General features: G+C 45.7%; 1 protein-coding gene across 2 annotated transcripts in view; it reads right to left on the minus strand.

Moving 5' to 3' along the window:
* The window catches only part of MTSS2 (MTSS I-BAR domain containing 2), a 47,500-nt gene that overhangs the window by 18,235 nt on the left and 13,130 nt on the right, over positions 1 to 16,135 (minus strand). The window contains exons 1-9 of one of the 2 annotated variants that reach the window (XM_075189410.1): positions 11,223 to 11,309; positions 10,945 to 11,006; positions 9,519 to 9,592; positions 9,050 to 9,134; positions 6,810 to 6,901; positions 6,481 to 6,555; positions 3,425 to 3,582; positions 1,719 to 1,826; positions 416 to 513 (exon numbers count right to left, since the gene is read on the minus strand). In XM_075189410.1, the coding sequence (XP_075045511.1) occupies positions 416 to 513; positions 1,719 to 1,826; positions 3,425 to 3,582; positions 6,481 to 6,555; positions 6,810 to 6,901; positions 9,050 to 9,134; positions 9,519 to 9,537 (635 nt within the window). In that variant the 5' untranslated portion in view covers positions 9,538 to 9,592; positions 10,945 to 11,006; positions 11,223 to 11,309. Of the gene's footprint in view, positions 1 to 415; positions 514 to 1,718; positions 1,827 to 3,424; positions 3,583 to 6,480; positions 6,556 to 6,809; positions 6,902 to 9,049; positions 9,135 to 9,518; positions 9,593 to 10,944; positions 11,007 to 11,222; positions 11,310 to 16,135 lie in introns of those variants that run through there. The other variant, XM_075189409.1, reaches the window with a different exon arrangement.

The following is a 16,135-nucleotide window of genomic DNA, read 5'->3' on the forward strand; positions in this document are numbered from 1 at the left end:
TAGATACAATGATAGATAGATAGATAGATAGATACAATGATAGATAGATAGATAGATAGATACAATGATAGATAGATAGATAGATAGATACAATGATAGATAGATAGATAGATAGATAGATAGATAGATACAATGATAGATAGATAGATAGATAGATAGATAGATAGATACAATGATAGATAGATAGATAGATACAATGATAGATAGATAGATAGATAGATAGATAGATAGATAGATAGATAGATAGATAGACAGATACAATGATAGATAGATAGATAGATAGATAGATAGATAGATAGATAGATAGATAGATAGACAGATACAATGATAGATAGATAGACAGACAGTAAAGTCACATGACCTCTACGGACAACTGGCGGTTACGTGACCATTTCTATCTCCACAGACCTCTCACCTGCACATACTGGAATTTCGAGATCCAGAGCTGCTGGGTGAGGAAGGCGGCGTCTGATAGGACCAAGAGTAATCCGAACCTTTCAGATCCTTAATAACCTGCAGAAGGAACAGCTGTGTATTATATACAGACACATTCCTCATCTCCCGTCGCTGTGACGTATACCAGGAGCTGTGTATTATATACAGACACATTCCTCATCTCCCGTCGCTGTGACGTATACCAGGAGCTGTGTATTATATACAGACACATTCCTCATCTCCCGTCGCTGTGACGTATACCAGGAGCTGTGTATTATATACAGACACATTCCTCATCTCCCGTCGCTGTGACGTATACCAGGAGCTGTGTATTATATACAGACACATTCCTCATCTCCCGTCGCTGTGACGTATACCAGGAGCTGTGTATTATATACAGACACATTCCTCATCTCCCGTCGTTGTGACGTATACCAGGAGCTGTGTATTATATACAGACACATTCCTCATCTCCCGTCATTGTGACGTATACCAGGAGCTGTGTATTATATACAGACACATTCCTCATCTCCCGTCGCTGTGACGTATACCAGGAGCTGTGTATTATATACAGACACATTCCTCATCTCCCGTCGCTGTGACGTATACCAGGAGCTGTGTATTATATACAGACACATTCCTCATCTCCCGTCGCTGTGACGTATACCAGGAGCTGTGTATTATATACAGACACATTCCTCATCTCCCGTCGCTGTGACGTATACCAGGAGCTGTGTATTATATACAGACACATTCCTCATCTCCCGTCGCTGTGACATATACCAGGAGCTGTGTATTATATACAGACACATTCCTCATCTCCCGTCGCTGTGACGTATACCAGGAGCTGTGTATTATATACAGACACATTCCTCATCTCCCGTCGCTGTGACGTATACCAGGAGCTGTGTATTATATACAGACACATTCCTCATCTCCCGTCGCTGTGACATATACCAGGAGCTGTGTATTATATACAGACACATTCCTCATCTCCCGTCGCTGTGACGTATACCAGGAGCTGTGTATTATATACAGACACATTCCTCATCTCCCGTCGCTGTGACGTATACCAGGAGCTGTGTATTATATACAGACACATTCCTCATCTCCCGTCGCTGTGACATATACCAGGAGCTGTGTATTATATACAGGCACATTCCTCATCTCCCGTCGCTGTGACGTATACCAGGAGCTGTGTATTATATACAGGCATACCCAATCTCCTGTCGCTGTGACATATACCAGGAGCTGTGTATTATATATTATATTCCCCGTCTCACCTGTTCGCTGGCTGTGGGCAGTTTGTGAGGTTCATCACTCAGCACCACAAGGTCGTCGATGATCGCCTGTAAGTGTGTCACCTCTCCCAGCATGTGAATCTCTCCGTTCTGAAACCAGGAACAGGCGCACGTTAGTACATAGATACGGAGCAGGTACCGGTCATCTGCGTCTCTGAAGTGTCACTTTAACTAACGTGCTCTCTACGTGCAATACACTCCAAATACATAGAATTATAAAGCAGATGAAATACTGGACAGACAGACATACATATATATATATAGACACACACACACACACACACACATATATATATATACACACACACACACACACACACACACATATATATATATATACACACACACACACACACATATATATATATATATACACACACACACACATATATATATATATACACACACACACACACGTATATTGGAGAGAGGTATACAAAGTAAACAACTGCAAGATAGACGGTTTAGAAAATTGAAACCATTAGGAGACCCATCACCCTGAATATTTCAAAAGCCAGAAGATGATTTCTATAGTGAGAATCAACACTGATCTAACGGCATAGATCTAATAACCAGAGATCTGTGCACACTGCCATAAGATAGATGACATCTCTCCCTAGATCATAATCTCATTGTAAAATATAAACATAATCAGATACTTGATAATCTCACACATGCAATACAGGGCCTGGTTCATTAACCTGGACAAACCATGTTGCAATGCAAAGGGTGCAAATTAGTTTATTATTTTGCACATAAGTTAAATGCTGGCTGTTTTTTCATGTAGCACACAAATACTTGATAGCTTTAAAGTTGATCTAGAACATGTCCTACCCCAACTAGAAATCTGTCCCCACATTTTATATTTACCTCCCCCTCCAATACAACATAGTTTTGCCCAGGTGAAAAGTTACTCATTTATTTCCTTTCATTAATGACTCATGGCGGTAACGTGAGCGCCCTTAGTAGACATGGCGGTAATGTGAGCGCCCTTAGTAGACATGGTCGGTAATGTGAGCGCGCCCTTAGTAGACATGGCGGTAACGTGAGCGCACCCTTAGTAGACATGGTCGGTAATGTGAGCGCGCCCTTAGTAGACATGGTCGGTAATGTGAGCGCGCCCTTAGTAGACATGGTCGGTAATGTGAGCGCGCCCTTAGTAGAAATGGTGGTAATGTGAGCGCCCTTAGTAGACATGGCAGTAATGTGAGTGCCCTCAGTAGACATGGTGGTAATGTGAGCGCCCTTAGTAGACATGGTCGGTAATGTGAGCGCGCCCTTAGTAGACATGGTCGGTAATGTGAGCGCGCCCTTAGTAGAAATGGTGGTAATGTGAGCGCGCCCTTAGTAGAAATGGTGGTAATGTGAGCGCCCTTAGTAGACATGGCAGTAATGTGAGCGCCCTCAGTAGACATGGTGGTAATGTGAGCGCCCTCAGTAGACATATTGGTAATGTGAGTGCCCTCAGTAGACATGGTGGTAATGTGAGCGCCCTCAGTAGACATGGTGGTAATGTGAGCGCCCTCAGTAGACATGGTGGTAACGTGAGCGCCCTCAGTAGACATGGCCATAATGTGAGCGCCCTCAGTAGACATGGTGGTAATGTGAGCGCCCTCAGTAGACATGGTGGTAATGTGAGCGCCCTCAGTAGACATGGTGGTAATGTGCTAGTATTATTGGGTACTCACCACAACAGGCTGCAACAGTGCAATAAAAGTACAGAAGCGCCCGCGCTCCTCGATCAGCGCCCTGCGGACAGCCTGCTTCTCGGTCTCCTCCAGTAGCAGGTACATGTCATTTACGTCTTGTAGAGCATGGTCCAGCTGCGGTTGTAAGTCGCCCTTCCCTACGTGATAAACAAACCAAGAGCTGACACTCGTTCTCCATTCTGTCCTCAGCACTTCCCAGAAATAAGACACCGCTCACAGTCATACACACTCTCACTATACGCTGCCGTGTGTGTATAATCATGACTGCCGGCAGCTGGTGTAAGATGTCTACAGTGACCGGTTCTGTGTCTCCACCTCACACCGTATCCCCACATGCCAGCCGTACCCCCCACCGGGAGCTGCTTTATTATTGGTGGCAGCCGCACACACTGTCCCCTCCCCCAGCTACATTGTTATTCTACAACTCATGTGTACCCCACACCTCATAGATAGTGAGCTCATGGGGCAAGACTTTCTGTATCATATGTTCTCACAACTCAGATTGTAAGCTCATGGGGCAAGGCCATCTTTACCTTCTGTATAGTGTGTTCCCCACACCTCGTAGATTGTAAGCTCATGGGGCAAGGCCATCTTTACCTTCTGTATAGTGTGTTCCCCACACCTCGTAGATTGTAAGCTCATGGGGCAAGGCCATCTTTACCTTCTGTATCGTGTGTTCTCATACCTCATAGATTGTAAGCTCATGGGGCAAGGCCATCTTTACCTTCTATTAATTTATTTGAATGTTTCTCTATACAGTTCATTTAAATATCCATTATTTACATTTAGAAGTTAATGTATTTTCTTTATTACACTGTGCGCCATTCTTAGGGGGGTATTCAATTGTTCGGCTTGACGGCCGAAAAACTCGTGCTCTAAAACTATTACCGTTAATACGGTAAAAGTGCGCTTAAAAACCGTTCATACGGTCATTTACTCGCTGCGAGCTGAAATTCAGCGAGTAATTACCGTATTAACGGTAATAGTTTTAGAGCACGAGTTTTTCGGCCGTCAAGCCGAACAATTGAATACCCCCCTTAATTAGCCTTTAAAATACATTTTTACCAATCTGACTCCTTCACTAAAATTAATCATTGATAAGAATAAAAATAACACGTCTTAGTATTTCAGTGCAAATATGAACAATTCACATACAGTGTAAAAGAAAACTCTGTCAGTATATATATATATATATATATATATATATATATATATATATATATATAAATTTTGACTTTTGGGAGTTCTAGGGCTGAGTTTATAAAGATCCCCATCTGATGTGCAGTGGTTACTGTGCCTGAGAACATGGATTTTAGGTAATTCACTGGGAATGTGAATTAGATCTATATAGATCAGTGTTTCCCCCAGTCCTCAGGGCTCCTCACAGTGCAGCTTCCAGGTGACAGGTGAGATAATTATACCACCTGTGGATCTGTTACATTGTATCAGTCAGTAATGATTACACCTGTGCTCCAGCAGGGAGATATAGATTGGGGTAGTGGTAATTAGGGTCAGATCACTGCTGGGGGGTAACACTAAGGGGGGTATTCAATTGTTAGCGTTAACGCTCTCAAACGAGCGCTCAAAAAATCTTAGCGTTAATACGGTAATTACTCGCGGAATTTCAGCTCACCGCTCCCTGTGCGGCGAGCTGAAATTCCGCGAGTAAACTACCGTATTAACGCTTTTCGAGCGCAATATTACTGTATAAACGGTAATATTTTTTGAGCGCTCGTTTGAGAGCGTTAACGCTAACAATTGAATACCCCCCTAAACATCTGAGCGCTGTGGATCTATATTACTGTTTTTCGGGGGAGAGAAGATGCAGAAATGGACATAAAAGGAATTTATCGCCAGGTCAGTGGGATTTACTGATACAATCCAGGCATGGGCCTATGACACATACATGTTTCTATCAGATGTACACACAGTAACACGCAATCCATGCCCTCTCAGTATGTCTCTATCACACATGGAGGGTGATCCCTACAATACACACAAACGTCACTTACCTACAACTTCTATAGGAAGGAAATCAAAGTGGAAGGAAGACGATGCAAGAGAAAAGGAAAGAGAATTAGTGAGAGACTGGCAGGTACGTAGAGACACCCCAAACGTCACCACCCTCCTCACCTCTACACCCCAATCACACCCCAGAAGCGTGCCACAAGCAGGAAATGGTTAAAGCTTTGCAGGGCAGATAGATGCAATATAACCCCCCCCCCCCATCCGAGTGTTGAGTGTCAGGAAGTGACTGAATCGCTGTAATCTATTTATATTAACTGACATTTGCATTGTGCTGCAGTTACCATGGTTACAGTAACTGGACTCACATGTGGGTGCTGCGGTTACCATGGTCACAGTGACCTACACCAACAGTGTTCTGAGGCCTCCACAGTTACAGTAACACTTGCATTGGAACAGTGTTTCTATGGTTACAGTATCCGACACTCACATTGTGCTGGGGTTTCCATGGTTACAGTAACACTTACATAGTACTGTGGTTTCCATGGTTACAGTAACGCTTACATAGTACTGTGGTTTCCATGGTTACAGTAACACTTGCATTGTACTGTGGTTTCCATGGTTACAGTAACACTTACATAGTACTGTGGTTTCCATGGTTACAGTAACGCTTGCATTGTACTGTGGTTTCCATGGTTACAGTAACACTTATATTGTACCAGGGTTACAGATAACAGCCCCCTGTTTCATATTGGATCACATTTTACTTAGTTTAGTTACCCTTTATGTGCAATTAAATGTTAATACATTTTTGGGTGATTTTCAGTCTTCTGAAGCGCACATTAGGGTTCGGGCACCGTATGTAACATCACATGAAGTGGGGTTTTCATACTACAGTTACATATATTTCTTGGTTCTTATTCAAAAGTGGGTGGATAATGTCAATATTATCCACTTTCAGACTATCCATGATTTTCCTATGTTAGTCCATATAGATTTGCTTTATGACGTACCTTCCTACATATTGCTACACAAGTGTTAGATTGTGAGTTCTTGGGACAAGATTTTACCTTTACGTGCTTTTTTCTGCAGCTTTAGTGTATCGGAAGATTTCTTCTTGATCTCATGACGAGCTCGTTTGTATTCTGCAGACAAGGACAGGGCAAATAGAAAGATACACTGATCAGACTCCGAGGAGAGAGGGTGTGGACAATGGTAATTAGTGGGGGGTAGATACAATGATGGGGGTGAATGGATGTTCGATACAATGACAGTGGTTAGATACAATAATGGTGGTTAGTGGGGGTTAGATACCGCCATGCTATGATGAGGATATTCCTGTGTATTACAGAGTTATAGGCTATTTACAGGTAAGACACAGCAGAAATGTTTTCCTTACCTCGTGCATGTTCCTTGTCCAGTGTATTTGCAGTTTTTTTCCAGTCTTCTATTCGTTCCTGAAGAGGATTAATTAAACTCTCCATGAGGGCACTGAAGAGACAGAATAGGGGTAATTAAACTTCTGCGTAGCGATTATCTAATACAACAATGGAAGAAACGGGAGCAGAGGCAGTATTACTGGTCAGATGGAGAACATGGTCTGTTACATGACACTGCTGGGACAAGGAGACATTACAGCTGGTCAGATGGAGAACGTGGTCTGTTACATGACACTGCTGGGACAAGGAGACATTATGGCTGGTCAGATGGAGAACGTGGTCTGTTACATGACACTGCTGGGACAAGGTGACATTGTGGCTGGTCAGATGGAGAACGTGGTCTGTTACATGACACTGCTGGGACAAGGTGACATTGTGGCTGGTCAGATGGAGAACGTGGTCTGTTACATGACACTGCTGCTGGGACAAGGAGACATTATGGCTGGTCAGGTGGAGAACGTGGTCTGTTACATGACACTGCTGCTGGGACAAGGAGACATTATGGCTGGTCAGATGGAGAACGTGGTCTGTTACATGACACTGCTGGGACAAGGTGACATTGTGGCTGGTCAGATGGAGAACGTGGTCTGTTACATGACACTGCTGCTGGGACAAGGAGACATTATGGCTGGTCAGATGGAGAACGTGGTCTGTTACATGACACTGCTGCTGGGACAAGGAGACATTATGGCTGGTCAGATGGAGAACGTGGTCTGTTACATGACACTGCTGGGACAAGGTGACATTATGGCTGGTCAGATGGAGAACGTGGTCTGTTACATGACACTGCTGCTGGGACAAGGTGACATTATGGCTGGTCAGATGGAGAACGTGGTCTGTTACATGACACTGCTGCTGGGACAAGGAGACATTATGGCTGGTCAGATGGAGAACGTGGTCTGTTACATGACACTGCTGGGACAAGGTGACATTATGGCTGGTCAGATGGAGAACGTGGTCTGTTACATGACACTGCTGGGACAAGGTGACATTATGGCTGGTCAGATGGAGAACGTGGTCTGTTACATGACACTGCTGGGACAAGGAGACATTATGGCTGGTCAGATGGAGAACGTGGTCTGTTACATGACACTGCTGCTGGGACAAGGAGACATTATGGCTGGTCAGGTGGAGAACGTGGTCTGTTACATGACACTGCTGGGACAAGGAGACATTACGGCTGGTCAGGTGGAGAACGTGGTCTGTTACATGACACTGCTGGGACAAGGTGACATTATGGCTGGTCAGATGGAGAACGTGGTCTGTTACATGACACTGCTGGGACAAGGTGACATTATGGCTGGTCAGATGGAGAACGTGGTCTGTTACATGACACTGCTGGGACAAGGTGACATTATGGCTGGTCAGATGGAGAACGTGGTCTGTTACATGACACTGCTGGGACAAGGTGACATTATGGCTGGTCAGATGGAGAACGTGGTCTGTTACATGACACTGCTGGGACAAGAAGACATTATGGCTGGTCAGGTGGAGAACGTGGTCTGTTACATGACACTGCTGGGACAAGGAGACATTATGGCTGGTTAGATGGAGAACGTGGTCTGTTACATGACACTGCTGGGACAAGGTGACATTACGGCTGGTCAGATGGAGAACGTGGTCTGTTACATGACACTGCTGGGACAAGGAGACATTATGGCTGGTTAGATGGAGAACGTGGTCTGTTACATGACACTGCTGGGACAAGGTGACATTATGGCTGGTAGGATGGAGAACGTGGTCTGTTACATGACACTGCTGGGACAAGAAGACATTATGGCTGGTCATGTGGAGAACGTGGTCTGTTACATGACACTGCTGGGACAAGGAGACATTATGGCTGGTTAGATGGAGAACGTGGTCTGTTACATGACACTGCTGGGACAAGGTGACATTACGGCTGGTCAGGTGGAGAACGTGGTCTGTTACATGACACTGCTGGGACAAGGAGACATTATGGCTGGTTAGATGGAGAACGTGGTCTGTTACATGACACTGCTGGGACAAGGTGACATTATGGCTGGTCAGGTGGAGAACATGGTCTGTTACATGACACTGCTGGGACAAGGTGACATTATGGCTGGTTAGATGGAGAACGTGGTCTGTTACATGACACTGCTGGGACAAGGTGCCCCGTCATGACTACCTATTTCTGGAAATAAGAAATAATAGATATTATTGATATTAATGTTGGTCTCACTTGGTGAAGTGTCTCAGTTTACTCTCAATACTTCGGTGTCTCATACACATCCGGGTTAGTGCGGATCCAATGTCCCGTGTCGCTCCTGCAATATAAAACACGCAGTTCTCCGTCAGAACCAGAGTACGTTGAATCATTGGAGCTTCTACCATTTAATCTCCAAAGGAGATGTCTTCTCTTTCAGAGATATTTTATCTAATGTTAGTGGTATCTCCAGAGCCGGCTGCCACTAGTGATACCAACAGTTCCAGGACACAGGAGTGAATTTATGTAACTTATGTTTGTTAGTTTTTTTGAACCCTGTGGGAGAAGCTTCACCAGACGTTCGATCACGTTTTGAGATAAAGGTCAGGAAAGCGCTTCTTCCCATTGGGACTGAAATGTAGGTTTTGCTTATATTTTAGTTATATTATAGAATAATTCTAATTAACCAAGAGTCTCAAAACGAAACCAGTGAAGTGGGGCTCACCTCGAGTATTGGTCGCCATGTCCGCCACTTTCTGAAAAGCATCAAGAAAGGCAACAGCGGCCAGAACGGTGGTCCTGCAGGAGAAGGAGATGGTCCATGATCAGAATCTGGTGGAAACCTAAAGGCTAAAACTTTTATCTTGTGCTGATACTTTTATTCCTGCTCTACAGTTTCTGGCACCAGACTCGTCTTATTCTTCCCATCGGTCTAAACCACTACCTCCCTCTTCAAAATTCCCAATGGACGTGACCACCATGGAGTAAGACTTGCAGTAACGTAGATATTGTTTTCCCGTTCATGATGTCTGTAGAAATGGGCTGAAATTTTGCTGGGTGAGGAGCAAACGTTGGTGTGGAAATGCTGTGGGTGTAGGGTGAGTTTGGGTGTCTGATTGTGGGTGAGGTTCTGCAGAATCTGTAATACACACAAGGGTATAACGATGGAGTTGTCTTACGTCCTGTTTAATATTTATCTTATGTGGTGTCGGCAGATTAGTTTAGTCTCGGTCCTCGGAAAGCGAATGAGCACTTGAGCAGCCTTTGCAGTGAGTATCGTCTGAAGTCTTTTAGATGAGGGGACAACACACATTTGGTTGGTCTAGATCAGGGGTCAGGGAACTTTTTTACCTTTTACCCCCAAATATATTTAGATACGCCGACGTTACTCCCTTTATTTGAAAGGAAGGAAATCATATATTATTAATTATTGGAATTCAAAATGTTATTGAATCTATTCAAAATTTCTTTGAAAGCTTCAACTTCAAAACTTCAGGTTTTGGAGAAATGAGGTTGCTTCAGTTTTGATACGAGAGCATCAATATTGGGGCATTTTGATGTCAGAGCAATTTGGATACAGTCTTCAGCGTCCAATCGATTTCTCCGCTTTGTTTTTATGTTCGTCAGAGTGGAAAATCCTTGTTCGCAAAGGTAGGTTGTTGCAAAAGGCAGCAACTTTTTGACTGCCTCCTCATGTGCAATTTTGATGCCTTTGCAGCTGTTGACATCCAAAAATATGACAGATCTGCTTTGTTTTCAAATGCAATACGTGCTTCATTATTGCATCGAAGCTCAAGAAGTGTCTCTGACAACCCTTGAGGCTCTTCTGGTACAACAGCAATTTCACATTTAAAAGGGTCAACAATCCCACTGACAGCATGTGAATCGGCAGCATTACCCACAGGAACTTCATTTTTACCCCATTTAGGGTAATTTACCCCTGTTCCCTGACCACTGATCTAGATGGTGAGTTGTAGACCACAAATTGTCCTTCCTGATCCACAATCCCCACTAGCACTAAATAGCGTTGTTCTGGAGACGTTCTTGTTCTTTATGCTTCCAGAACTGGATATATATATTTATAGATAAAGTGTAAAAAAGCTATAATGCTCCTATAAAGTAATATTTAGTAGATTTAGAAGATCACCTACCTGAGCTGAGAGTGCAGTTTTGTGGCTTTAGAGCTGAAATCCTCCCAGATTGGATACGAGCTCTGTAGGAGATAAGAATAATATCACCAAGTGTCAGATCACATACATGGGACAGAACATACATGGGACAGAACATACATGGGATATAATATGAAGCATGGACATAAATCTGACTTATGGATCTCCTAGAGGTCAGCAGGTAATTACGGATTTGGCTTCTAGTTCTTGGCCATAAATCGGCTTCCTGCGCCCATCTGCGACCGCCCAGCCTAATTTACCTAGTAATCCGCTAAAGAGGAATTCTCAGCAACACAATATTCTTAATGGATGGTACTAAGCTGCATCCTTCTCCAGTATATAAACATTTATTTCCCTGTAGTGACAAGATACAAAGTTTTATTCTATTTAACACCGCATTATATAAATATAATTTGTTTAAAACTGTTTTCTCAAACAAGTTTACATTAAAAGATCCCTATAATTACCCTGCACTACAAACTGCAGACACTCTCTGCTGAGGCTGCATCAGCCATTCAGTCCTATGGATGCTGCTCTCTTCTGCGCTGATTTACGCAAATTGCATGTGCGCATGCCTCAGTCGCGCATCAGCCCAGAGAATTAGGAGTCAATCACTGGGGCCTCCTGTGACTGCAATAGTAAATTACCCTGAAAACTCATCTGTCCTCGTTGCAGGGGGTGATCGGAGTATTACATAGGGTACAACTGTTTTATCATTAATGCATATATTATTAACAGGTGACTAATTCAATAGTTTAATTTTTCCTGTGCGCTCCTTTGCGAATTTATATTCCACAATGTTATATTCCTGCAGCTGTATTCATCCCCACACGTATCTTCAGATCTGCTCCTTCTTGTTCTATGATTTGACATAAAGCGACCACCGGATGGCGCTGTTCCATCATTATTGGAGGATGAAGTGTGATACAGAAAGTAATCAGGGGTCTGACACAGTGATAGAGAATCTCATCTCTCCAACTAGCGCAGAGTCGGACGCAGGTTACAATGAGGTGGCGCCAGGATGTGAGAATGTACACCAGGAACTGCGCAGTTTTATTTATATACACCTGGATAATAACCAGCGCCCCCCAGAGGCCGGCTATCGTACAGCAGCACAGCACCTGGGGGTCCAATCCTTCCACTTACTGTGTACTGTGTGTTATACAGACCCCAACACCGGGCACACCCTGGGGTGTCCCCAAGTCTGTACCCCCCCCCCTCCTCCTCATCCGCCTACATCCCCCAGTCAGGGGGTCCTAATGCACCACGGCCAGTGTTTAATAATAGTCTCCAACCCCCATCACATCAGTGCACTGCAGCCCCCAGTAATGTGGTAAAATGCAAAGTTCTGCCACCCAGGGGGTATTGTAGTGTTAAGTGTGTAGTGTGTGTGTGTGTGTGTGATGTAGTGTAGCGTAGTGCGTGGATGTGTTGTACGGTCTCCTGGCGTCATGTTTTGCTGACAGATGAACACAGTTTCGGGGACACAACACTGAATGTTATTTTGATATCTTACACCCACATCATGGCCAACATTATACAATATATTCCAGAGACATACTGCTGCCAAGCTGGCAAGAGGAGTGTTACTGTGCGGGGCAGAGAACAAGAGGAGTGTTAGTGTGCGGGACAGAGGACAAGAGGAGTGTTACTGTGCGGGACACAGGACAAGAGGAGTGTTACTGTGCCGGACAGAGAACAAGAGGAGTGTTACTGTGCGGGGCAGAAAACAAGGGGAGTGTTACTGTGCTGGACGCAGGACAAGAGGAGTGTTAGTGTGCGGGACAGAGAACAAGAGGAGTGTTACTGTGCGGGACACAGAACAAGAGGAGTGTTACTGTGCGGGACAGAGGACAAGAGGAGTGTTACTGTGCGGGACAGAGGACAAGAGGAGTGTTACTGTGCGGGACAGAGAACAAGAGGAGTGTTACTGTGCGGGACAGAGAACAAGAGGAGTGTTAGTGTGCGGGACAGAGGACAAGAGGAGTGTTACTGTGCGGGACACAGGACAAGAGGAGTGTTACTGTGCGGGACACAGGACAAGAGGAGTGTTACTGTGCGGGACACAGGACAAGAGGAGTGTTACTGTGCGGGACACAGGACAAGAGGAGTGTTACTGTGCGGGACACAGGACAAGAGGAGTGTTACTGTGCGGGACACAGGACAAGAGGAGTGTTACTGTGCGGGACACAGGACAAGAGGAGTGTTACTGTGCGGGACACAGGACAAGAGGAGTGTTAGTGTGCGGGACACAGGACAAGAGGAGTGTTAGTGTGCGGGACACAGAACAAGAGGAGTGTTACTGTGCGGGACACAGAACAAGAGGAGTGTTACTGTGCGGGACACAGAACAAGAGGAGTGTTACTGTGCGGGACACAGAACAAGAGGAGTGTTACTGTGCGGGACAGAGGACAAGAGGAGTGTTACTGTGCGGGACACAGAACAAGAGGAGTGTTACTGTGCGGGACACAGGACAAGAGGAGTGTTACTGTGCGGGACACAGGACAAGAGGAGTGTTACTGTGCGGGACACAGGACAAGAGGAGTGTTACTGTGCGGGACACAGGACAAGAGGAGTGTTAACTGTGCGGGACACAGGACAAGAGGAGTGTTACTGTGCGGGACACAGGACAAGAGGAGTGTTACTGTGCGGGACAGAGAACAAGAGGAGTGTTACTGTGCGGGACAGAGAACAAGAGGAGTGTTACTGTGCGGGACAGAGAACAAGAGGAGTGTTACTGTGCGGGACAGAGAACAAGAGGAGTGTTACTGTGCGGGACAGAGAACAAGAGGAGTGTTACTGTGCGGGACAGAGAACAAGAGGAGTGTTACTGTGCGGGACAGAGAACAAGAGGAGTGTTACTGTGCGGGACAGAGAACAAGAAGAGTGTTACTGTGCGGGACACAGGACAAGAGGATTATTACTGTGCGGGACACAGGACAAGAGGAGTGTTACTGTGCGGGACACAGAACAAGAGGAGTGTTACTGTGCGGGACACAGGACAAGAGGAGTGTTACTGTGCGGGACACAGGACAAGAGGAGTGTTACTGTGCGGGACACAGGACAAGAGGAGTGTTACTGTGCGGGACACAGGACAAGAGGAGTGTTACTGTGCGGGACACAGGACAAGAGGAGCGTTACTGTGCGGGACACAGGACAAGAGGAGTGTTACTGTGCGGGACACAGGACAAGAGGAGCGTTACTGTGCATGTTCCCGTACATACAATGTAACATCAGATACTGAGAATTACATACAGATAAATATTATTGTGTCACCAGAGTAAGAAATGTGACCTGAATATTCATTTTTTTTAACACAGGAACAAGACGACGGCCATTCTCTGCTTCCACCCCTTAGATGTGGCCCCGGGGAGGAAGGGGGTTACCATGGAGACCAATAGGAAGCCATGCTCCTGTCCACACACATTGCGGCTCTGATAGGACAGAGGATGGGCCCCCACCAAGGGGCAGTCTGGGCACTGTACCCAGGAAACAATGTCTGTCAGTAATCCCACTATCTGCACCGCAGCCTGGGATGCCTGACAACAGAAAGCAATAGCTCACACTCACTCTCCAGTTCATACATCTGGGAACGTTGCTAATAGTGTTGTTAGGGTCAGTGGCCCTTTACAGAGTCATTATGGGGCCCAGCACTGTACAGGGATCAGTACATTAATCAGTGTTCTGGGGAGAGGGAGTGTGTAATGTGTCTGATTCACCAGGTCTGGGGGGGGGGGGGGGTTAGTGTGTGTCACCCATGGGCACTACAGGACGGGAGTTAGACACCCAGCAGCAGCTCAGCCCCCCCCCCATATGCAGAGGTAGCGGCAGGGCAGTATATGTAGTGCAGAGACCATGCAGGTAGCGGGGATGGAATATACGTGGACAGGACATCTGAACAAGCCAGGAAGCATATTATATATATATATCTATGTTGGTCTATCTGTGTCTTACTGACATCACAGTACAATACACAGTATTGTGTGTGCGAGAGGCCAATAAGACCCCTGCCCGGGGTGGTAGTAAGTGTCACTGTGCTCTATGCTCCGGCCTGTAGACTGGAAACCAGGACAGAATATGGGTTACATGAGCTGCTGATGGCTAATTCGGGATGTAACTGCTCCATCATTGCTGCATCGGCCACTCGCCCACGTCGCACAAACCATAAGTGTGACTCATACTCGTGTCTCTATTACCACATTACTAGTCTCCCTCTACCCATCACTCCCGGGAACAGCCCCCCGTAGCACCGTAGTTCCCATGTGACACCTGGAAATCGGTTGGTGCCAACAATCACCATCGAATGCCCATTCACACCGAAACCGGGACAGAGGGGAAAACTTTTGTAAGAGTCTTTGATGCTTTTGAAAATAATTTTGAGTCTTCTTAGAACATGTGACAACATGGACCTCCTACCCCACCTGTCTGTTGTGGTGCTGGGGACCGGATGGGTTCACCTTGCCACCAACTCCTTTCTTTATCCCAACTGCGCCCTTCTAAACTCAGTACGAGGGGCTTCTGCTGTCACCACTAGGCTCCTCTGCCGGCACCTAGAACCGCATCCTGCTGGGTAACTCTCGCTGCTCGTGTACCCCCTCGCTGGGCACCTGGGCTGGTACCCCTGACCTCTCCCTTCAGATCAGGGTTGCTGTGGATGGTTCCCCCCGGCCTATCACACTGGCCAGAGCTGCTGCAGGGTAGCGGGCAGAGCGTTGGTACTGGATGCTGGGTGCAACCTCAGAACAGATGGATAACGGACTAGATTGGTCTAATCTGTAGGTCACAGTTATTACAGGATCTTGAAGCAGTGATGTTTTATTAGCTCAAGTGTCCTAATAAGGACAGTTACACACTAGTTTGTGGTACTAGTGATATCCAGAAGTTACAGATGGAATAATACAAAACATGGTCAAACAGGGCTCTTTTTGTACAGTTTCTGACACGCATGTTGTCAGGGGGTAACTCAGGCCCCTGATCCTAGCTGGCACCACAATGTCTGAGATATTACATCTGATGTTTCCCTCAGAATGTAATATTCTATAGACTTGGAGATAGCACAATTTAAGCAAATTGACATCACTCTGTGATTTCCCAACTCACTGGTTGGTCCATTATTCAGACAGGTTCTAAGACACAGGATAGGAAGGTAACGGCCTCCTGCTGGGCGTTCAGA

This window comes from Mixophyes fleayi, chromosome 10 (genome assembly GCF_038048845.1).
Source record: "Mixophyes fleayi isolate aMixFle1 chromosome 10, aMixFle1.hap1, whole genome shotgun sequence".
NCBI classification, from domain to species: domain Eukaryota; kingdom Metazoa; phylum Chordata; class Amphibia; order Anura; family Limnodynastidae; genus Mixophyes; species Mixophyes fleayi.